The sequence below is a fragment of the Mus caroli genome, unplaced genomic scaffold (genome assembly GCF_978045245.1).
Source record: "Mus caroli unplaced genomic scaffold, Mus_caroli_1 scaffold_4, whole genome shotgun sequence".
Lineage (NCBI taxonomy): Eukaryota > Metazoa > Chordata > Mammalia > Rodentia > Muridae > Mus > Mus caroli.
The window spans coordinates 67,438,445-67,462,312 of record NW_028227259.1 but is presented as its reverse complement, the minus strand read 5'-3'; the positions used below and the strand labels follow the sequence as shown (position 1 = coordinate 67,462,312).

The window sequence follows — 23,868 nt, the reverse complement described above, 5'->3', positions numbered from 1 at the left end:
GATATCTGTATTCAAGCTGTTGGCTTCACTCAAATGACCCCTGTAACTCTAGCACTCACCTGCAGGGATGAATGTGTTTCTGGCTTATCAAAGTCTGTCTCCCTGGCTTCTGAACTATGAACTGGAGACTGTGGTTTAGTGTGAGTTGTTTTTTTTCCAACAAAATATAAGCTAAAGGGGTCTGCAACCCTATAGGTGGAACAACAATATGAACTAACCAGTACCCCCCAGAGCTTGTGTCTCTAGCTGCATATGTATCAGAAGATGGACTAGTTGGCCATCATTGGAAAGAGAGGCCCATTGGTCTTGCAAACTTTATATGCCTCAGTACAGGGGAACGCCAGGGCCAAGAAGTAGGAGTGGGTGGGTAGGGGAGTGGGGGGAGGTTATGGGGGACTTTTGGGATAGCATTGGAAATGTAAATGAAGAAAATACCTAATGAAAAAATCAATTATAAACAAACAAACAAAAAATGCAGGCATGGAGGGTCACCCTATTCTATTCACCGAGCTAGCTAAGGGAAAGTAGGGCATGCAAGATGGTGGTGCACCCAGGCCACTGCATAGACTTTCAGCAGCATCTGGGCTTTCTAGTCTTAGCTAGTCTAGTCTAGTCTGGGCTGCATTCACAACTTTGTATTCTAGAAGAGTCCCTCATAGTGTTGCTTCCCTGTTGTGGATAGCCCTGGAGCTGACTATATTTGATGTTGATTCCGTTCTCCTGTGAGGGGCTTCGAACAAGGAATGAGTCAGCACCTTAATTTATAAATAAAGGCTAGAGCCGGCGATTGGGTGGAGAAAGAGGGGAAGGTGGAGATGAAGGTTTTGGGAGAGAAAGAGAGAGAGAGAGGCTGATGGAAGGAGGAGGAAGAAGGAGAGTAGAACAGAAGGACATGACCTGGAGAAACTGCAAGTTCTAAGGGGTCTCTTATATGGGGAAGATGGTAGTGTAGTGGTAGATCTGCTCAATCTAGGTGCACAGCATGTATTCATATTAATTGAGTTGTGTTTTCATTGCCCAGGCTTATTTGGGTTAGAGATTTACGGAAAAACTTCCCTCCCTGCCTTTCAGTCTCCCAGTCTCTCAGTCTGTCTGTCTGTCTCTGTCTGTCTCTCTGTCTCTGACTGTGTCTGTGTGTGTGTATGCGCGCGTGTGCGCGTGTCCTCCTCTCTTTCTTTTTGGTTCTGGCCCCTAATTCATCACTAAAGTTTCAAAGAGTGCCTAATATTATTTGTTGGATAGATGTATCCATTTTCTTGCATAGGAATGTAGTAGTTTCTGTTAATCTCATTGAGTGAGTCCTGACTCAGTCAGCGAAAAACACAGCTTTCTCTTACTATTCACAAACAGATCATAGAAAGCAAAGGAAGAATATATAGACCCACAGTAAGTATATAGACAAAGTAAGAGAGCTTTTTTTATAGGAAGGGAGGGAGGGAGGAGAGGAAGAGGCCTATATAACCTGTAGATTCTGTAACTCCAAGGCTGGCCATCAGTCATCCCCAGTGCCCTTTCCCCTACTGTCTCTCTTGCAGATAAGGGTGGTATACTGCTCAGTTATTCACAAAGATGTACATAAATGTACATAAAAGCCGTTGCTTTTGTGATAAATTTTCAGTTACAGCCGTCGCCAATTCTTCCTCCTGTTCTGAGTGTGGAAACGATGCTTGGCAGTGAAGCAGGGAAATTTTCTGCCTCAGAGAAAGGCCAAAGCATCCCTGGTCCTGATGCTGATGGAGCACTGAGCCAACACCGGGAGCTACTTGTCTCCTCTTTTGTATTACGGGAGAAAAATATATCGCTGTTCTGTAAACCACTGTATGTGGATTTTAGTTATTTGTATCTCACTGCGTTCCTATTTACCCAGTAAATATCAAATATCATCTATTCAGCAGAGAGACCAGTGGAAAAGGTCACAGAATTGAATTGTGCAGAATTGAGTCGAGGTTCTGCTACTCTGTGTAATGAGTTACGGAAGCTTTTCTCAGCCCCCATTCATTTGTTACAAAATGCAAGACAAGACAGGGGCGAGCTCCCAGGGATTGGGGGAATGCGCTCAGTGATATTGTAAACTTTTGTAAATTGTACCTTGAGTATATGCAATGAATGTTTTACATACATAGAAGAACTCTCAGCACCAATAACCCTGCAGGTCTTGAGCTGATTAAAAAATTATTTCCTATGAATTTGTCATCTAAACGCTGCATAAATGTTAGGTTGAAACACCAGCTTTAAGGCTGTGAAGAAGGGAGCTCTGCAAGCTGGCTGTCAGCTTTTCCTTCTGTCTGGAAACAGAGAGAGACTTGTCAACATGAGCGGAACGCCCATGACTCATGACTGTCTGCACTCGTTTGTGGTGTCTGCATTGATTCATCCCACTCGGCAATGGAATCCAGTAGCAACTTTGTACCACCAGGAGGACAGATGTGAGTTGATGACTAATATAATTCTTTCACTGGGCCAATCACTGCCTGTGATTAGAAAGAACAATGCACTCAGGGGTGATGGCTTCTGACTCAGATCTACGATATTGACTGTGCCCTGACAGCTGGTAATTGGCTAGTGAATAAAACAGAAAGTCAAATGCTATGTAATAAGCGACTACTTCAGTTGTGCTTTATTAATAAAGTCCTTGACATTGAACTTCTGACTAGTTACAAGGGATATCTATAACTAATAGAAAGTCCTTGAGTGGCTAGATGTGCACATTTAACAAAAAATATAAACTAAATAAATATCAACCATGAATTATATATCCTAAGTATTGTCTCCACTAACTGGTCATTAGGTGACACACTTAGGAGCCTATAAAATAGCCGCATAGGTCCCATGAGATGGCTCAGGGGGTAAAGGTACTTCCATGTAGGTCTAATGACATGAGTTCAACTCTTGGAATCAACATAAAGGCAGAAGGAAATAACCTTCGCCACAAAGTCCTCTGACCTCTACATTCGCACAAACACACACACACACACACACACACACCCAAATAAGACGAAATAAGCAGAGTGCATCAACTTGTTTCTCACATTATTAAATGCTGCTGGAAAGCTTTGTTTCTCACCTTTCACCTAGATAGCTCTCACCTCCTTTAACACAGACCTTCAGGGCCTAACTCAGAAAGCAGAAGGCATCCTATGAGAACTCACTATGGTTTGTTTTTCTTTCTCTCCTTCCCATAAACTCAGAAGAATGACCTTGTATAGTTGGGGCAAATCAGACTTGGATTGATCAAGGACATCTAAATCATAATTAGAGGGGCTAGAGAGATGCCTCAGCAGTTAAGAGCACTGGCTGCTTTTTCCAGAGGACCTGGGTTTAATTCCCAGCATTCACATGGTGACTGGCAACCATCTATAACTGCAGTCCCAGGGGATCGAGCAGCCTCTTCTGAAATCTGTGTGCACTAGGCATGCATGTGATGCATAGACATACATATAGACAAAACACCCATCCACATATAATAAATAAAATTTAAACAAAAAATAAAACACAATTGGTCCTTTGAACAACTGCATCCATTGTGTGATCCTAAGAATATTTAACTATGCAGGATTTCATCAAGTTCAAAGTTCCTTAAATAGAGAAGACATCTAAATGTCTAGCATCCCACCTAACATCAAATAGAAAGTGCTTTTTAGGTTGGTCCTGTGACTTAGTGGTACAGCATTCTCCTGGTTTGAGGAAGGCCCAAGTTCCATTCCTAACACTACCATCACCACCACCCAAATGACCACATCATTTACTGAGGCTGGAGTGTGGCTCTGTCACAAAGCATCTGCCTAGTTTGTGTGAGACCCTGAGTCAGAGCTCTGGGAAAATAAACTATTTAATTTAGGCGAACCAGTTCAAAACTATAGGTACAAGGTAAATATCTAGAGGACCATTCACATTTAGGTGGAAATATATATATTTCTGCGTTAAGATCAAAGACCAATCTGGATGTCCCATCCCCAGGAGAGATGAGGAATCAGGTACTGTGTAGATCTCATATCAGGGATGCCCGTCATTAGACCCACGAGACCAGGTCTTCCTTAAGTCCTGTAACTCACGGCACAGATACTCTGAAAGGATCCTCAATACAGCAATGAGGCTGCAGCTGTCCTGGGTGCCTGCTGCTCTGTCAGAAGGTCACACTCGCAATGGCCTCAGTTATTTCCAAGTAATTTTCTTTGCTCATGAGTAAACCTTCTCCAACTCTAGGATGATTTAAAACTTAAATATGGAAAGGCTAAAGCACCAAAGCCACGCTATTAATGCTTTTTTGTGCACATTTGACCTTTTCTGTCCTACTGATATTTATGAAAGTTAACAGGGTCATAAGGTTTGAAAACCAATTTACAATGACTAGCTGAATTATCACATCACAGACTTTAGCTGAAATGGCCCACATTTAGGAATACTGTATTAACATTTAGGTCTTTAAGCCCACTTTATATATTTAATAGCTTTTATAACAATTATGAAGTACTCAACAAGGTTTTGTAATCTATAGATGAGGCACTTGAAAGGAAATAGAATATATTACATTTAAAACATTCAAGTCAATAGGAAAAAAAAGAATCAAACATTAAACAAATTTCCCTAGAAAACTGCTGCTCAATTTTGCTGGACTTATATACAGAATTATAATCGAAAGGATATAGAATATATTACATTTAAAACATTCAGGTCACTAGGAAAAAACAAGAATCAAACACTAAACAAATATCCCTAGAAAACTGCTGCTCAATTTTGCTGGGCTTATATACAGAATTATGATTTTTGGGATGAAGAATTGAGTGTTTAAAATTGCAGTCTTAATAAACTAAACACTAACTATTTAAATCAAATTAAGCATCTAAGCAGATCTCCTTTTTATACAATACACACATCAGCTTACACCAAAACCCATCTAAACCCAAATCGAAGGATACCCAAGCCAAGGAACCATGGGTTCTTTCTTCTGTTGTCATGGAAACAGTGTCATCCTTTTAGTTACCACTATCCTTACCACCTGACACTGCCCCACCCTGGGCTGGTTCCAGGTTTTTTGGCTTCCTTTTTCTCCCAACAGTGACTTCTCACATTTAACTATGCCTACAGTGTCTCCACCACAGCACCTCAACAGGAAGAAGGGGTTTCTCTCAAACCAGCTTTATGCTCCATTATGTTTCTTCCCCAACTCTTCAGCATGATGCTGATCTTCTGTACCCAGTCCTGTCATCACCTCTCCATCAAAGACAGCAAGAGTCCTCCCACCACCACCTTATGAAGCCATCTGCGTCAAAGTCACAGTGGCTTCCTTGTTGTCAAGCTACAGACTCATGTTAGTCTTTCATTGCCTGACCTCTCAGTAGGATCTGAAACTTAACAGATTGGGATTTAAAGCACTCTAGTTCCATAGCATCAGTGCCCGTTCACTCTTCTTTACTATAACAAAATACCAGAGGCAGGCACATTTTATAAGGAAAAAGTGTTTACTGAGTTCACAGTTCTGGAGACTTCAAGGTAAACTCCAGACCTGGCTTGGTTCTGCTGAGAGTCTCAAGGTGGATGGTGTCCCAGTAGTGGGAGCTCGTCAGCATTCAGTATTATGACTTCGGTTATTTTTAGAACACTCTTACATACATAGTATGCTATTATGTAGGCTTCTTAGATTAAGCTATTAAGGAATTACATCTCAAAACTGGAAGCCGGAGAACAACTACTTGCTTAGGTTCATCCTTTTAACAACCCGTTCTCGTGAGAGCTCAAGAGTCTCACGAGAGGCACCTTAATCCTTTCTTAGGACAGCTTTCCCAGGAACCCTAGGAATGCCCACTGGTCCCTACTTGCCAGAGGTACAGTTTCCCAACAGTTCAGTTCTGCACTGAGAACCAACCTTCTAACCCCATCCCTTAGGGAGCCAACTCAAACTATATCCAAAGCACAGCACTGCCGCTGCCCTATCTTTCCATTTTTACTTACTGTCAGCATTCAGTGTTATGACTTCGGTTATTTTTAGAACACTCTTACATACATAGTATGCTATTATGTAGGCTTCTTAGATTAAGCTACAATCTGAGAGCTGTCAGCATTCCAATAAAATATGTACAGTCCGGGTCAGCAGGGCATTCTCATTAGGAAACCCAGGCTCCAGAGGCAGCCGTAATAAGCAATCCTATTATCTCTGCCTCCATTAACAGCTGATGGTTGGATAATTAGCATTCCAAATTGCAGGAATATATTTTAACTGGTGAACACAGCATACTCTTTACTAGCACCCCAAATATCTGAAAAGAAAGGTCTTCAAGATTTATAGATAGTTAAACACATCCAAGAGAGTCTTCCTGCCTTGACATGGCCAGGCACAAGGGAAACTTTTTCAGCCCAGCAGGATGAATGAGTGGTTATAGGTGCCACTGCCAATCCTGATGAGTTGAGTTTGATCCCAGGAGCCATGTGGTGGAAGGAGAGGATTGACACCTGCAGGTTACCTCTGACTTCCACACATGAACCACAACACATGTGCACTCATATATATACATGCCTGTGTGCACATGTGCACACACAGAAATAAATATAATAAATATAATATGATATATAATATAAAAAGAAGGGAGGCCTTTGCCTTGTGTCAATGGTCCTCCATTCAGCTTTGAACGCTGGGGAATTCTGGTTACTCATGCCTAGATTCTTCTCAGGGAAATAAAGCTACCCCTGAAATTTAGTGAGCCTTTTCATGCAAGGTGATAGACAGAGACCTGAGGGAGGGAACAGAGGAGCATTCTCAAACCGACACAGGAAACAATTTCCATGGACTATCTTACCTCTCGTGTCCCTTGATGTTTCATTTAAAATATCAACTGTCTGCAAAATATCTCCACTTTGCTGTCTCTCGGTCTTAGACTCTTCTCAGCTCCTCTGCATCCTATAAGACTTCTGTATCCTGGTTTTAGAAATCCCCACCCTTATCCACAGACACTGCGGGAATGCCACCTGGGGCAGTCAGCTAGACATAAAGTCACATTCTCTGCTATGATCATCTGCATAAAAGTATTTCAAGGCAGAACCCAGAGGTCTGATGTTGTTGCTGAGATAGGGTCTCACTATATAAGTCAGCATATAGACCAGGTTGGCCTTGAACTCACAGAGATCCGCCTGGCTGCAGTGATGAAAGGTGGGAGCCACTATGCCCAGGCCAGAAGCACGGATTCTTAATAAGCATCTCAATTATTCTAATACACAGCTCAATCTGTCCTCAAACTAAGTAGCCCAGGATGACCTTGCAGTCCTGCCTCTGTCTCTCCACTGCTGGTGTCTTAGGGTTTCTATTGCTGTGACCAAGAGCAACTCAGAGAGGACTTGCTTTATTTTGTCTTATAACTCTCAGTTCACAATGCACTACTGAGGAAAATCAGAGCAGGCACTCAAGGCAGGAACTTGGAGGCAAAAACTGAATCAGAGGCCAGAGAGGAATGCTACTCACAGGCTTGCTCTTCATGGTTTGTTCAGCCTTGTTTCCTATAGAACCCAGGACCACCAGCCTAGTACTGCCCACGGTGGGCAGGGCCCTCATAAACCAACCATTAATCTAGAAAATATTCCTATATACATGCCTGTAGGCAAATCTTTTTTTTTATGAGCATTGATAGGTGTTTTGCCTGCATATGTGTCTGTGTGAGGGTGCTGGATCCCCTGGAAATGGAGCTGCAGATGGTTGTGAGCCACCATGTGGGTGCTGGGAATTGAACCAAGTCCTGTGGAAGAGCAGCCAATTCTCTTAACTGCTGAGCCATCTCTCCAGCCCCATGCTATAGACACACACACACACAAGAATCTAGAAAAACTTGACCCAGGCTGGGTCATTTAAGGGTTGCTGGGCTGATATATAACATTCATAAGAACAAGGACAGTACCCAAGACTCTCTGGACTGATGTGAGAGACTTACCTGATCCTAAAGGTTGGTTTACATAAATGTTCCATTGAAGGCCTCCCTCACACTGCAGCTATAACTGCTTCCATATGACTGCCTGCCCTGGCTAGACTGCAGAAATCATGCAGTTGCCATGTGTCTTGGATTCTTGATAGCACAGAGTTGGTGGAGGTGTAAGAGGAGATGTCATGCTAATATCTGATGGCTGAGTAGGACAGAGACTCTCTCCCACAGATGTTTTGTGTAAATCTTGCAGAAAGGCTTAGCTCCAAGGCTTCTGAGCCTGCAGGCCAGAATAAGAGTCCCACAGACAGATGGTTTTCTTGAGAGCATAGATGGTTGATCCTTCAGAGCAGTGTGACGGGATGTCTTGACCAACAACATGACTGGATAAAGATAACGTAGGAGAGCCTAAAGCCTGCTTCTGAGTGTGTCTGATGGTGTTTCCAGAGACAATTGGATGCGAGGCTGCCAACACAGCGACTGTTCTCATCATCCCTTGGTGGATTCACAACATTAAGGCATTATTAGAAGACAGTAAACACAGGAAGTACGAGTCACTTGGAACATATCCTTGGGAGCTAGATTGGTCCTGGCCTCTTCCTGTATCTTCCTTTCCTGTTTCCTGTCTGCCACGAGGTGAAACAGCCTTTGTCACATGTTCCTGCCACTGTGATGTTTAGACAAAGTGACCATGGCCCAAGCCCTCTGAGACTATGCATCAAAGTAATTACTCCCTTTCCTTAGGTTGCACATGGCACCGTGACATAACTGTCACAGTTGTCACCTGGTAGACTACTGACCACACATACTTTGCTCTCACCTTGTCCTGGTGGCGCCCTCTTGTTTGTCAAGGCAGAGCCTCCACCTGGATACAAAGTAACTGTGCAGATACGGGTCACTTATAGACAGGCATTATGCACAGCATGACAAAGTTTAGTGTGTTCTTGAAGACAGTTTTCCTACAGAAACTTTGTTTTAAACCGGATAATGAGGCTTTATCAGGGTTAGATACTTTAGAACCTTAGATATTTTAGGAGCATGACTGTTTTCCAATAGAGTCTGACATTACTAAAGAACCTGTATACAGGAGACAAGTAACCAATTTAGAGATGAACTTTCTATTTTAAGGGCCTCCTTCCTCCCTGCCTATCTATTTTTGTTTTTTGGGTTTTTTGTTTTGTTTTGTTTTTTGTTTTTGTCTAAAGGATTTATTTTTACCTGGATTGATAGAATTATTTTTATCATCGAAAGAAGATTGCTTGTAAATATCAAACAATAGGCGAATATAATAAATGGCCAGTATTTGAAGATTAAGTGCAAAATTGATTACTTCTAATATTAACTTGAGGAACTCAGTGGAAGAATGTAAGGGAGAGAGTAGAATGTCTTTTTCTGGTAATTCCTTAAGTGAGACTAAATCTACCCCTACACAGAAGATTTTAAATTTGACCCCATGGTATAAGTATAAATGAAGGAAATTTTGACAGCATGACCGTTTACCAAAATAATATCAAGTTCTACCATAAGGTCTATGACTGCCCAAGCCATGTGCATTTGCCTAGGATTACAGGACTAGACCTTAAATTCTTTCCAGTGGAGCAGGCCTCATAGCAAATCAAAAAGTGATTGGTTACCCCTGCACCACTATTGTGCCTGCAGGCACACCTTGCCTTGGCCCCTGCCACTATGGCACCTGCAGAATTTGGGGTCCAGTGCTGGTGAGAAGACCACCAATGTGTTCTCTCTTCCAGCAATGCAATAGTAACTTCCAGCACTATGACAGTTAACCAACAGGAAAGAAGTTTCCCCCGGTACATTTGAGGTGACTTTCTCTATGTTCTATGGCCAAAGTGTGTGTATCTTTAGCAATAGTGTCATATAATACGGTCATGGTGGGCATCCAGGAGCAATGACAATAGCCTGTATTGTTTTGCATCCCTCTGGGGCCTGCCTTGAACTCTGATATTCATTTAATAACCCCTGTCTTCTGGAGCAACATTGTCCAAATTCTTTTTTTTTTTTTTTAGTTGTATTTGGAACTTAGCATACTAACTAGTGGGTTTTCATATGGCTTTTTAACAAATACATATCTGTGGCTAGCCCACTGACTACCCTTTTCTCTTCCCGATGCCCTGGCTCCCATCCTTGCTTAATTCTTTAATGTTCAGTATCTTCACCCTTCCTTTATTTCACACACGTTCTACTATCCTTCCATCTCACATTTTAAGTTGATTTTTTTGTTTGTTTGTTTGTTTTTGGTTTTTGAGACAGGATTTCTCTGTGTAGCCCTGGCTGTCCTGGAACTCACTGTGTAGACCAGGCTGGCTTCGAATTCAGAAATTCACTTGCCTCTGCCTCCCAAGTGCTGGGATTAAAGGTGTGCACTACCATGCCTGGCTTAAGTTGATTTTGAGATGGTAGGATTCCATATCATACCCACCTTCCACTGGGCTAGCCATCCCTTCCATCCCTGGTTTCACCCAGATTCCCACACCAGAGGACAACAGTCAGTAGAGAGAGATGGACTGGGTCAAAGCGCTGAAAGAAAGTGGTTAGCCCTACATGATTCCTCTGTATTAACCCCACTAACCCAAGGCTGAGGGGACATCAGAGAGGCAGAAACAGTGTAAGAACTGAAGGGTAAGGGAAGTTTTGATGGGTGCTGTCTTCTGGACATGATGTTGTTAACACAATCTTGAACGCATAGCAGCTAGTGTTACCTGTAAGATCAAGATCAAGCCAATCAAAATTCTGACTTAGATGGGGTAGATGGTCTCCGGGCCATACCCTCAGCAAAGATCTATTGATGGGGAAGAGTTGCTGGGATGCCAATCATTTTTGTTAATGGTATGGCTGCTGATAGATTTCCTATGCTCGAGGGTGCAACCTCACACCCTTGTATATATAGGTGATACTAACTCAATTTAGTGAATTTTTTTTAAGTAGATAAAATTGGGTCAGGGAATGTATTGGAGGAAAATGGGGAGCATTAGAGAGGTGGAAATGGGAGTAGATATGATCATATTCCATTGTATACATGTATGAAATTCTCAAAAATAAAGAAAAGAAAACCTGTGCCTGGGACTGACCTCCACTCCCTTACTGCTTTCTGCCCTTCTGGGAACAAACGTGTTGTGATGGTTTGTCTATGCTCAGCCCAGAAGTGACACTTTTAGAAGGTGTGGTCCTGTTGGTGTAGGTGCGTCACTGTGGGTGTAGGCTTTAAGATCCTCATCCTAACTGCCTGGAGCCCAGTATTCTGCTAGCAGCCTTCAGATGAAGATGTACAATTCTCAGCTCCTCCTGCACCATGCCTACCTGGATGCTGCCATGTTCCTGCCTTGATGATAATGGACTGAATCTCTGAACCTGTAAGCCAGCCCCAATTAAATGTTGTCATTTATAAGAGTTGACTTGGTCGTGGTGTCTGTTAACAGCAGTAAAACCCTAAGACATGTGTGCAGAAACACTGGTCCTGTTCCTTGGTTCTATCTAAGCTCCAGATGCAGGGCCACAAACACTCAGAGCCTCAGACCCAGCGCTATGGATGATGGACAGTCTCTACACTGCCATTTCAATATCTCTGGGATGTTTGCTATGAGGAAATGCTCACTTTTCCAAGGTTCTTGCAATGCCAGCAGGGAGGTGAATGTCTCTCTCTCTCTCTCTCTCTCTCTCTCTCTCTCTCTCTCTCTCTCTCTCTCTCTCTCTCTCTCTCTCTCTGTGTGTGTATGTGTGTGTTTAGGGAGTAGGGGTGGGATATCTGTTGCCAGGGTCTCTCTTGCCTAGTCTGGCCTCAAACTCAACTGTATAGTCAGGGATGACCTTAAACTTGATCCGTTTGCTTCTTCATCCTGCTGAGATTTTTATCTGACACTAAGGTTGAACCCAGAGCCTTTTGCATGCTAGGCAAGCACTCTGTCACTTAAGCTATGTGCTCATCCTGTGTCTATCCATCAGCAGAGATACCTGCAGTTTCATATGTCTTCCTTGCAGTGTAAACAGCAAATATGCAGGATGGGTTCAGGATTAGGAAGACTTAGCTTGGATCCCCACCCCTTCCCTCCTTTGCTTTATTTCGGGTGAATAACAGGATCTCTTGGTATACTTGGTAAACACTACACAAATTGCCAGCTTGGAAATTAGGTGTGTTCCCCTCCTACTTCTGGGTATGTTATGGCTGTTGTTTCTATTTAAAGACTAATTTTCAAGAAGCTACCTAGGGCCAAAAGGACGGATTAGTATCCTCCAAACACTGAAGAACCTAGTCCAGGACCATGGCCCATGCTAGTCTCTATCAATGTGCCAAACACCCAACCCTGGGTTAGCACTTCAATATTTTAAAGCTGAAGTGATACCGAGAGATCACCTACTCCAAGAGTCATTAAAAGTTCCCTCAAAAGCCGGGCGTGGTGGCGCACGCCTTTAGTCCCAGCACTCGGGAGGCAGAGGCAGGCGGATTTCTGAGTTCGAGGCCAGCCTGGTCTACAAAGTGAGTTCCAGGACAGCCAGAGCTACACAGAGAAACCCTGTCTCGAAAAACCACAAAAAAACAAAAAACAAAACAAAACAAAAAAAAAAAGTTCCCTCAAGGTTCTTTGCCTTGTAACAATTATTTTCAATTCTGGATGAACATGAGAAGTTCCTTAGAAGGCATATGTCAGAACACCATCCACAAATCAGACTCTGTTAGGGTGGAACTCAGGAGTCAGGACATCGTAAGCATCCCCAGTGACCGGGATGCTTGGCTAGAGCCGAGAGTTGACTTGAGGTCTGAGAGTCTGCGATACTTTAGGAGGTCCATGGCTGGCTTCAAAGGCCTTATCTCAGAAGAGATAAGCCCTTGTGGATATTTTCCATATCTGATCCAAATGCCCAGCTGTTTCTCAAGCCTCCTCCACGCCATCCTCACAGAATGAACATTTAGCTTTAGTTAGAATTCCAGGCCTGTCCACCCTGCACCAGGATAGCTTTGAATGTAACCTAACACAAAATTGTAAACTTTCTTAAGACACTATGAGATTGTTTCCCATTTTTTCCCTTGTCTTTAAAGTTGATTGTGTGTCTCTTGAGAGTGAACTCTGTAGATAACCTGTGGCAATGCCAAACGGTTGGATGTTTCCAGTGATAGGGAACCAATCCCTCCTCCCTCTGGAAGCTCATATTATCTTTGAGCAGGTTTGAGAGTCAAACCGTTGAGGAAAATAAAGAGAAGCCACACCTTGAATACAAATCATAAAACATTAGAAGCCATCACTAAAATCTTCGCGTGAAAATTCTTCATTTTATAGAGAAAAAAAATTCAGACACAGAGATATAATGTTTCTTGACCAAACTAACATAGGCAATGGCCACTGGAAAATGAATGATCAGACCTCTTGGTTCTCTGTCCCATGTCTCCTCTCAGAACATTATACACAATCACTTCTAGGTGACTTGAAGAGCACACCTCAAGATTAACAGGACTAGTACTTTGTGAAGGCTAGACCCCGACCCCCTCATGCGCAATCATTCTAGATCACCCTAACAGCTCACCTCCTATTCTATGCCTTGGAGCAGGAAGTACCAGGAAACCAAGCTTAGATGGCTATGTTGTTGTAGCACAAGAAGTGCCTATAATTTCAGCACTCAGAAGGCTAAGTCAGGAGGCTAAATTTGAGGCTATCCTGAGGAACATGGCAAGACCTTGTCTCAAATACTCTTCCTATTACAAGACGGGAGGACCAACAGGGAGACACTGGCTTAGTTTATCCTGCAGAGGGGCAGGTGTAGGCACCAAGGGGAGGATCACCAAGTGAGTGTTGCTTCCAGTCCCCTGGAAGGTGACAAGTGATAATAAACTTGTGGTCTAAATGTTGAAGGTCTCTACAGTAGACCTTAACTTATGCAGCATAGCTCTTGTGGTTATCCAGAGATTCCTGGTCCTTATAATGTGGAATTATTAAGGCCAACACAATTATACATATGAACTAAGCAGTGCAGGACAAAGCTCCATATCATTTTTGAGCTTAGGTGCCTCCCCTATCAACTGGAGTCAGGAATACCTAGCTTGGAACTGTTACATAGAGAGAATTGCAAACCAGGTGGCCAGAAGAGTTCCTGGCATACAGGCTATGTCCAGGAATTGATGGTTCTCATGACTCTTAACGCAATGTTCAAAATACAAATATTAGATCCACAAATTCCTCTTCTCAGTGTCTTCCCTCCCACCACAGAGCATGCTTTAAGGACAAATATGGTGTCACAGCACACTTAGAACTCTCCCATCTCAGTGGCAGAGCTTTGCATAGAGTGCTGCGCTTGATAGGTTGAACATGGTGTCACCTCAGAATATGGTTTTCCACTTCCCTCTGAAACTTACATTAGAATCTAATTGCCAGGGAGAAGAAGAAGCGGGACCTTTAAAGACTAGCTAGAAGACCAAGGCTGTAGCTCAGTGGTTGAGAACTTGTCTAGAATGGGAGAGACCACAAATTTTATTCCCAACACTCCAAACAAACAAACAAACAAACACAAAAGGTTAGGCCTCTGCCATTACAAACAGGTGAGCTCATTCCTGGGCTTAATCCATCAGTGAGTTAGACTGAGAACAGGGCTGCTATAACAGCCATTGGCAAGGTGTCTTATGCACAACTATCTCTTGCCAAATGATGCCCTGAATTACCTTGAGACCCTGGAGGAAAGGTTTTATATATATATAAAATCTCCCTACCCTGGAATTGAACTGTGAGTCAGAATAAACCTCTTTTCTTGATACCTTATCTTGTCCGTGGTTCTTGGCATTGTGTTCTTAGCAACAGTGGCCAGACACTGGCTGTCAGGGAGAGTTTAGGTTAAAATATGGTGATTTTTTTCTTACCGCATCGTTCTGTTCTTTCAGAGGTATTTCAGATCCGGTGTCTCCCTCGAGGCTGACGGAATCAATGCACTCAACCAGGGTGTCTTCAGTTACTTCTCCATTGAGGGGAGTCTCGTCGGCAGCACTGGCCTTGGACTGGTCCAGAATCCCTGTAGGGGTGGACTCTGCACATGCAGCTGTGCTCTCAGGCTGCTCTTCCGTGTGGTCAGCTGGTGCTGGTTCGTTTGAAGCTGTAGCTGGACCACACTGCACTTCTGCTGCCTCTTCAGCAGGGGAGTCACTGTCGGGCATCTCAGCAGCATCTTCTCCGACTCCATTGGCTATGGTGTCACGAGCATCATCAGACATTTTAATATCTGTAAACGTGATCACAAACACTTGTGTTGGTAACATTCATTCAAAGCATGTAGTAACTGAATTAGGCCTAGTAGGTAGGGGTAAACTCCCTTCTACGAGGAAGTAACTCTATGTGACCTAAGTAACGCTATGTAACTCTATATAGGTAGACATATAAAGATGCCTATTTTTTTTAACCCTGGAATGTGTGAGTGCTTTCTTACATGGCAGTAGAAACTCTGGGTGCTACTGAGGATCTGGGCATGGGAAGGCTGCCTTCATTTCTCTGAGTGACCCTAACATAATGATGAGTGTCCCCACTACTCTTCAGTGCAGCGGCCATGATGGGAAAGCGGAGTGACGTGGAGAAGCAGATGGCATGAAAGCAGAGGCAGAGACTGAAGTGAGGTGTTTTAAGGATGGGCAGGGGTGGGGTGGGAGTGGTGTTGGTGGAGGGGCATAAGCCAAGGACTAGGGCAGCTACCAGAGACTGAAGAAGGCAAGAGAACAACTCTTCTCTTTGAGAGTCTAGGAGGACCCAGCCCTGCCACCATCTTGATCTAAGCCTAAGAAAAATCGGTGTCTGATCCAGTCTGACCTCTACACCGTAAGAGAGAAAATGTGTATTGTGTAAGTAATAGAATCTGCTGTAAGAGGCAGCCAGCACTGCTGATGGGGCTCTGATGGGATTCAGTCTCATGGACAGAAATGCCTCAAACTTTAATTCTGTCGATTCCTCAATGTATGCCCTTGGGTTTCTGGTCTGGAAAATGATTGTGAGGACAGCCTGGGCTCCCTATGAAGAGACCATGTCTCAAAAAAATCAAACAAAACAAAAAAAGAAAAGAAAAGAATAAAGAATGGCTGGTAGCCACCAGAGTTATGCCAGAGAGAACGTCCTTCTGAGAGTGGTCCTCTGACTCCACAAGGGAACCCTCCACTCACAACCAATGAATGTGTGAATGAGTGAGAACATTTTACTTGAAGAAAAAAATGTATCTGTGAACTTGATTTTAATAAGTGCTATGAATTTTTGCAGCATCATCCACACACACAAGGACTTACAGACACACATGGCTCCTGGTGACCTCAGTCCTTGTAACAGTTTTCATCCACTACTTGCTTATTGTGGTTCTCAAACACCTACCTCCATTCCACAAACACAGAATGGACAAGTGGCTGTTTTAGGGGCTCAAGGGAGGAGGAGTGGCAGTAATTGCTAATGCAGAGGAGGGTTCTCTTGGAAGTGACAAGAATATTCTGCAGTTGAGCGGTGTCTGGCTGTATAGATGTGTTAATACACCAAAAACCACTAACCAGAATGCCTAAACACAGGAAACTCCATAGTAAGTGGATTTTATGATTTGTAAACAATAGCTTAATATGCCAATAAGAAATTTTAGTGCCAAGTGGACATCATTCCACAACTTATTGTTTCTTTCTTCCTTCCTTCCTTTCTCTTCTTTCTTTTTCTCTTTCTTTCTTTCTTTCTTTCTTTCTTTCTTTCTTTCTTTCTTTCTTTCTTTCTTTCTTTCTTTCTGTCTGTCTGTCTTCCTTCCTTTCTCTTCTTTCTTTTTTCTCTTCCTTCCTTCCTTCCTTCCTTCCTTCCTTCCTTCCTTCCTTCCTTTCCTTTCTTTCTTTCTTTCTTTCTTCCTTCCTCCTCTTCCTTCTTTCTTTCTTTCTTTCTTTCTTTCTTTCTTTCTTTCTTTCTTTCTTTCTTTCTTCTTTCTTTCTTTCCTTCCTTCCTTCCTTCCATCCTTCCTTCTTTCCTCCCCCCCCTTTTTTTTTCTTAGACAGAATTTCTCTGTGTAGCCCTGGCTATCCTGGAACATCTCTGTAGACCAGGTAGGCCTCAAACTCAGAGATCCAACAGTCTCTGCCTCCCAAGTGCTGGGATTTTTTAACAGCAGGTCTCCTTGCCTTATGTATTTCTTACAACAAATCCTACATTTCTCCCAATAACAGGCTTTAAATCTCAGTGCTGTTGTCCAGGAAAACTTCACCCTCTTAAGAATATATAGTATATAGAAGTCATGGGCTCTAAAGAGAATCTACTATGGCCATTTTCCTAAACCAGTATAATTTCTAACTTCATTCTAAATGCTTGTCTTTCTGTCTTCAGACAGGCAGTTCTCACCCTTTATCAAAGAAACTTCTTTGCTGCAGATGGAGATCATTTCAGAAACCCCCAAATGGTCAAAACTTATCTGTGGGGTGCCTCACCCCAGTTAATGCATTGACAACACAACTCTTCCACCTAAGACTCAGGAGACTCCGTGGAAGGGAGGGCAGAACGATTATAAGAGCCAGTGGACCAGGGTGTCTGCTGTGAGATCACGCTTTCCATAGAAGTCAGGGAAGCTGCACCCAAGAAATCTTCACAACATAGTCACCCAACCAAGAGCCACGTAACGACAACAGCAGCTGACATGCTGAAGTGGGAAGCAGAAGTCTCACTAGCCTCCGCCCCTAAACCAAGCGCTCCAGGCGATTAATGGTTACTAAGAAGACAGGCTTCTTCAAGGATGAGTCCCCGATAGGTTACCCAATCCCAAGTGGTCAGCCATAAGCAATAGACAGAAGAGCAACACTATATGGACTCAGCAGGTACGTGCACACGTGTATGCATATATTTGCACATATATACCTACATATGTAATAATAATTAAAGAAGAGGTCAGGAATTTGAGAAGGAGTGGGGGACATGTGAGGAGGGGAAGAGAACAGTGGACATGATGTAAATAAAGTACTCCTGCATAAAATTCCCAAATTAAAACTTTGAATTAAAACAGAGACTATAAAACACCCAGAGCTATGATTTACCGAGCGCTCACCTTAGCCAGGCTATGCAAATGTATTGTTTCCTGTGAGCTAGGTATGGTAAGCTCCATTTTCCAGATCAGAAAACTGAGGCTTAGTGAAGACATATCTTTAGTAAATGACAGAAATAAAGTTCGAGAAACACGTGACTTTGAGATTGAACCCCATCAGAGCTTTGGTGTTCAGAAGCCACGCCCATTTCCCCACTTCTCTTCCCTGACGGTCTTCAGTGTGGAGCTGCTCTGTAGTTTCACCCCTGGACTTTCCTTTTTCCCCTTCAGCTATTCCCCAAATCCACATTCTACTGGTTCTACTTATAGGGCTATCCTGGATGCATCTCAGAGCCTCTCCATTCCTTGTCCCCTTGAGGGGAAGCCACATACTTCTACCGCCATCCGAGGTGCGATCCCGTTAGACTTAGCTCCCACTATGCCATTCCAAACATTAAATGAGACAACTTTACTGTCTGCGGACACATTCACAACAGACTGCACTGGTTATTAAAATCTGATCCTCCACCACGGGCGAGTCCAGAAGACACGCCCTTCACTAATGCTGTAAGACACAGCACGGTTGGGAGGGGCAGCAGAACCTTCGGAGGGCTTTGCCATTCCCTTCTCGTTTACAACCTCAGGGCTGCTCAATTGGATGAATTGGACATAATGGGTTTGAGTGGGTCCAGAGCAGCTCTGAATCACCGATGGCCAAGTAAGCTGGAGGTAGTTACTGTCTTGGCACAGCACAGACAAAACAATTTCTATGGTGGCAAGCATGACTCCATGGACTTTGGTATTGGCTAATCAATCAGATAAGATGTCTGCTAAGTATTCTCTCTGTCTTTGTCTAGTGCATTGTTTTGCTAGCGTATTTAAGGTCCAGGTAAAACCATCACTTGTTCATGTTTGGTGTCTCTCCCCTAGATGTAATGCTTCTTCTAAATTCCCAGAATGCTTTGCTTCTGCTTCCTCTAGGACAAACTGAACTATCTGAATAAAGTCACTTGAGGTATTTTTCTTATTAAACTGAAAACCCAGGAAAGACAAGGATCTTGGCTATATATTAAAATATTATTATATTAATTTTTTCTCAATTATCAATGAAGTATAATATGAATTATGAATATGTATATTGCACATGTATTTCTGCATATATTAGAAAGCTCAAGAAATATGCTCAACACTGAAGACTGCACTAAGAATGTCTGTGCTTTTATGGTAAGTGGTTTCAAATGATGCTATGATGAGACTGTCCATGCAAGTACATGGGCCTTGGGAGGAAACTCTAGCTATAAATTCTTAAAATTAAGTTAGAATATCTCCTTTTAAACCAAAGTATGGACTTTTGGGATGTCACACTCCTGCAAGTCTAGTGCTGGGAAAGGCAAAGGCTATTCTCATTGCTCTGGCTGGTGGCTGAGGTCTAAGGCAGGCAGCATTAGCTGTGGGAGACCAAAGAGTCTGTCTGAAATCTTGCTGAAGTAGTAAAGATGGCTGAAGGCCACTGGGCTGAGAGAGGCTGTTGTGTTGGGTTACAGGAGTGAGATGGAACAGACTGGACATCAGGGAACACTTGACGAGGTGTTGTCAGCGGGAAGCCGATAATGAAAACGTCTCTGTGAATTGGGCCTGGTCTGGAATAAGGTGTTGGCAAAGTACAGCCTGCTGGTCAAATCTTGCTCTTTGCCCTTCCCTGCCTGGGTAAATAAAATTTTATTGAACATAGATGAACCTTTCTGTTCACATGCAGTTAGCACTTCTTGATAATGGTGGATCATTGCAGATGGAACACAGACCATGTGGCTGTAAGGCCACAGAAACAGAAATACGTACTGTCTAAGCTAGCACACAGAGCACTATCTAGCCCCAGAGCGGAGGGTGTGTATGTGTGTGTGTGGGTTCTAAGGAGTAAGAAAGATCTCTTTTTCACTCTTGTCTTCCTGACTGATCTTCTGGATGTAACCTGGACAACAGGCTCCGGAAGAAACACAAGCACATCCTCACATCCACATCATTTTTATCTGTTTTTTTTTTTTTGGTTTGTTTGTTTGTTTCATTTTGGTTTTGTCAGCCACAGCTAGTCATAGGCTTTACCTAATACTTTTATTTCTTTGTACATTAATCTGATCATCCTTATTATTGATCTGGATGACTAAGAAGCTCCAATCAACTCCATTTTCTTTAGCTTGTTTTTTGTTTTCTTTTTGAGACCAGGTCTTAATATGTAGACTGGCCTAGAGCTTCCTCTGTAAAACAGGTTAGCCTCAAACTCACAGAGATCTGCCTGCTTCTGCCTCCTGTGCGCTGGGATTAAAGATATATATCCCTATGTACTGCAATTTGACTTTTCTGTTAGCAGGGACATGATAAACATTTGTGGGCAAATGAAAACCACAATGGATGCTTCCATTATTGTAACACTCTCAGGCATTCTAATGTCCTGTGGCATGTGCCATATGACCTATGTGCATGTTAATAAATTTTAATTTATATCTTACGATGATTGGCTAATATCTATGTTGCTCAGCTCAGGCACACAATCTCAGATTTCTTTAGTAAGCGTCATGGTTTATCACTGGGTGTCTACCCTTGGAGAGACCTCAGCCTTCATCCTCTTAGAATGATGTTTTAGGGTTTTTAAGGGTATGGCAAATTGCATATGCCTGGTTAGAAATTGGCATGGCAAGTCCTTAAGACATGTGCTCCCATTAGAAACAATGCTCTGGTGTCCTCTGTCCTTCTATGTATGGGTCTAAGATTGTATCAAGCCCAACAAGGTCCTTTGGGGTTGGGCTTTTCCATAGCTTCTTGCTGACTGCAGAACTCTAAAGCCTGAAGCTAGCTGGGCACTGGATCAGCCCTGGCTCTAGAATACAGGCCTAAAAGAACAATGAGCAAGGACCACAGGCTTCCAGGGACAGGCTATAACCAAGCCTGACTGCTAGTGTACATGTACGTATTCCGCACAAACCCAGGGAGACTCATGGGAATACTGTTTGTGTGGGGGAGCAGCAGAGGGCAGGACCCCCAGCCTCAGCCACCTCTGGTGACCAAATGGCCTTCAGTTAGTTCAGCTAACGCACAGAAAGACTGCTGCAGTTAAAGGTCTCCTCTTGGTGTTAGTGTTATATTCAACCAACAGCAAAAACCAGCCCTTCAGAAACAAAGAATCATCCACAAAGTTTTCAGTGGAAGTTGTTAAAATGAATTTACAGAATGCCCACACTGCAGAAAGGCCAAAATAATTATGGGGATGAGTCCTGTTTTAACTTCTAATTATATTCCTAATCTGTATTCACTTAGTTACCTTAATCTTTTCTGTTTTCTGTCACAGGCCTGATTTTTCTCTATTACCTACCAAAACAAAGATCAAAACAATATTTTTCCCTTTTTCTTTCTTTCTTTCTTTCTTTCTTTCTTTCTTTCTTTCTTTCTTTCTTTCTTTCTTTCTTTTAAGATCAGATATCATTTAGCCTAGGTTAGCCTTCTATATAGCCAAGGATGACCCTGCACCTTTGATTCTTCTGTGGTCATCTCTGGAGTGTTAAGATTACAGACATTCACCAACGCACCTATTTTATGCCCTGCTGTGGATGAAACTGGGACTTTGGGCACACTAAGCAAGCACTCTGCCAACTGAGCTACATCCCAAGTCTTCCGTCTGTTTGTCCTGACAGACCTTCACTGGTTCTGGATGATACTGTGATGGGGAACGTGTCATCAGTTTTAAGACTGCCTTTTTGTCTGTCACCACCAGACACTGTGTTCTAAATGGACAGCCATTTCTGAGCAGGGACTAGGGCAGGGCACGGGGACTCGAGTGAGCACCATGTGTCCTGGGTCGGTGCTGCTCATCCAATCTGCATGGTTGGAAGTCTCTCCCGATTTGGGGTTGGAACAGTGATCTCTGCAGCCATGTCGGTGGCTTTGACCCACAGAAACAAGGAAGCTGCTTCAGGAAACCCCAAGGAGAGGAAAGGGGTGCATAATGAAGCCATTGTGGACTGGGAATAAGTTAGTTTTTCATGAGCAAATTTATTCATCATCTAAAATGCCCCAAGAACCATTGGGGCGGCTGTATCATGGCACCCCCAGTAAGTGCGAGAGGCACGGGGACTATATTTCAGAAATGAGAAATGTATAAGGCGCTAGAACAGGACCATTAAAAAGCCATCCAGGGATGGTGTATGGCTCAGTGGGAGAGTGCTTGCCTAACATGCACAAGGCACTGGGTCTGATTCCTAGCACTGAAAAAAATATTAAGTTAAAAGGAAAGAAAACTAGAGAAAGAACTGTGCAAAACAGCATAATAAACAACACCCTGAACTAGAGCAAGGGAGAATCTTGACCATGCCTTTGGCATGAGTATTCGGGCTGATGGGAGTATGTGCAAATACCTAGACATCAGAAATGAGCTCTAGACCGTCAGGATACACATCCGTGTGTCTGAGACCAGAGGCTGCACGAAGGAACAGTGAGTTGGATTCTGAAGTGGAAAGCCCAAACAGTGGCCTCTGGGTCTGACTGCAGTGTCTCTTTGTAGGCAAACAACTCCCTCGTTCTCACCGGCTTTCAGCTCCCTCCTGTGTCAAGCTGGAATGGATAACCTGATCTGGAAACTTTGTCCCCAAGTCCCGACTGCGGAGAAAAATGAGGAGAGGGTTTCAAGATTTTCCTAAGTCTAAATTTATTGGAAGTAAAGCTCTGTCTTCATTGGGCCATTTAGCATCCGTGCTTTTCTTGGTATTAAAATGTCACGAAAATGTAGTGACAGTAGATGGCTTCCTTTTTAAGTAGCCTCACTTGGTGAGATACAAATGTGGTTACATGAAACTTGTCCCAGATTGTCTCTTACTTTACAAAAGTGTGTGACTCAGAGTAAACTCACAGAGGAGAGGCTCCCAGATCTGTCCAGTTTTCGCAGTGCACACACTCTGACTCCAGGCCTGCCTCTATACCTGGCAGGTATTTTTGGAAGCACAGAAGAGAACTGTATTTGCGTTGCTTATAAACTAAGTAGGAGCTAGAGAGGTGGCTCAGTGGTTAAGAGCACAGGTTGCTCTTCCAGAGGACTTGCATGGGTTGGGTTTCCAGCGCCCACATAGCAGCTCACAACCCTCAATAGCTCCAACCCCCCCCTCCGGGGATGGGGGGCGCGCGGGGGGGGGCAGCAGAGGGAAAAATCCAACGCCCTCTTCTGGCCTCAGTGGGCACTGCATATACATGGCCCACAGACACACATCCATCCACACAAACAAACGAATACTAACAGGAGTGTTTGTGTGGCCCTTCACAGTCCACACAACCCTATCTCTTGCAACTCGACACTTAAACTTTTGTTCCCCCCAGCACTGGCCCTCTCTCTTCACACGGCTCCTAAACCCCCAGGCTGGCTGCCTCTCCACTGATGCCTTGTCTTCCGGTCAGGCCAATTCCGGTTCCCATGGCTACCCAGCATCTTGATGTCATCTTTAACTTTGAAGCTGATCTTTGTCTACTCCATAGCCTCCTAAAAATTTAACTGCTCCTGTATCTCTTCTTCTGAGACTTCCGCAGACTTCTCGAATGCCTTTGGGAGACTCGTCTATGTCACCCTTCAAGCCTGTGAACCACGAGCCCTTGCTTCGTTCTGACCCACAAATATTTACTCAACTGAAATATACTGTGTTTGATATTGATTTGAACGAAAAACGATGCCTCACATAAGCCTGCTCTGATGAAAGAAATAACTACTTACACATCTGAATCCCCAAGATTCAGGAAGCCCCCCGACTCCCCACCCCCTAACACCCACTCCACCCCACCCCCGTCCCCAAATTCCTTCTACACTGGCTCACTTGTGCTTCAAATCCCACCCTTGGAGTTTCATTCCATCGCTGGCAGCTTTCAATGTAAGAAGTTAATCAGAGCATTTCAGGATTGATAGAGGATATGGAGGAGAGAGTCTAGGACATGG

General features: G+C 43.5%; 1 protein-coding gene across 4 annotated transcripts in view; it reads right to left on the bottom strand.

Moving 5' to 3' along the window:
- Fam114a1 (family with sequence similarity 114 member A1) overlaps window positions 1–23,868 on the bottom strand; it is a 71,199-nt gene that overhangs the window by 46,389 nt on the left and 942 nt on the right. For 2 of the 4 annotated variants that reach the window (XM_021162251.2, XM_021162252.3), the window contains exon 2: window positions 14,761–15,116. In XM_021162251.2, coding sequence (XP_021017910.1) covers window positions 14,761–15,108 — 348 coding nt within the window. In that variant the 5' untranslated portion in view covers window positions 15,109–15,116. Of the gene's footprint in view, window positions 1–14,760; window positions 15,117–22,309; window positions 22,455–22,478; window positions 22,551–23,868 lie in introns of those variants that run through there. The other 2 variants (XM_085836711.1, XM_085836712.1) reach the window with 2 other exon arrangements.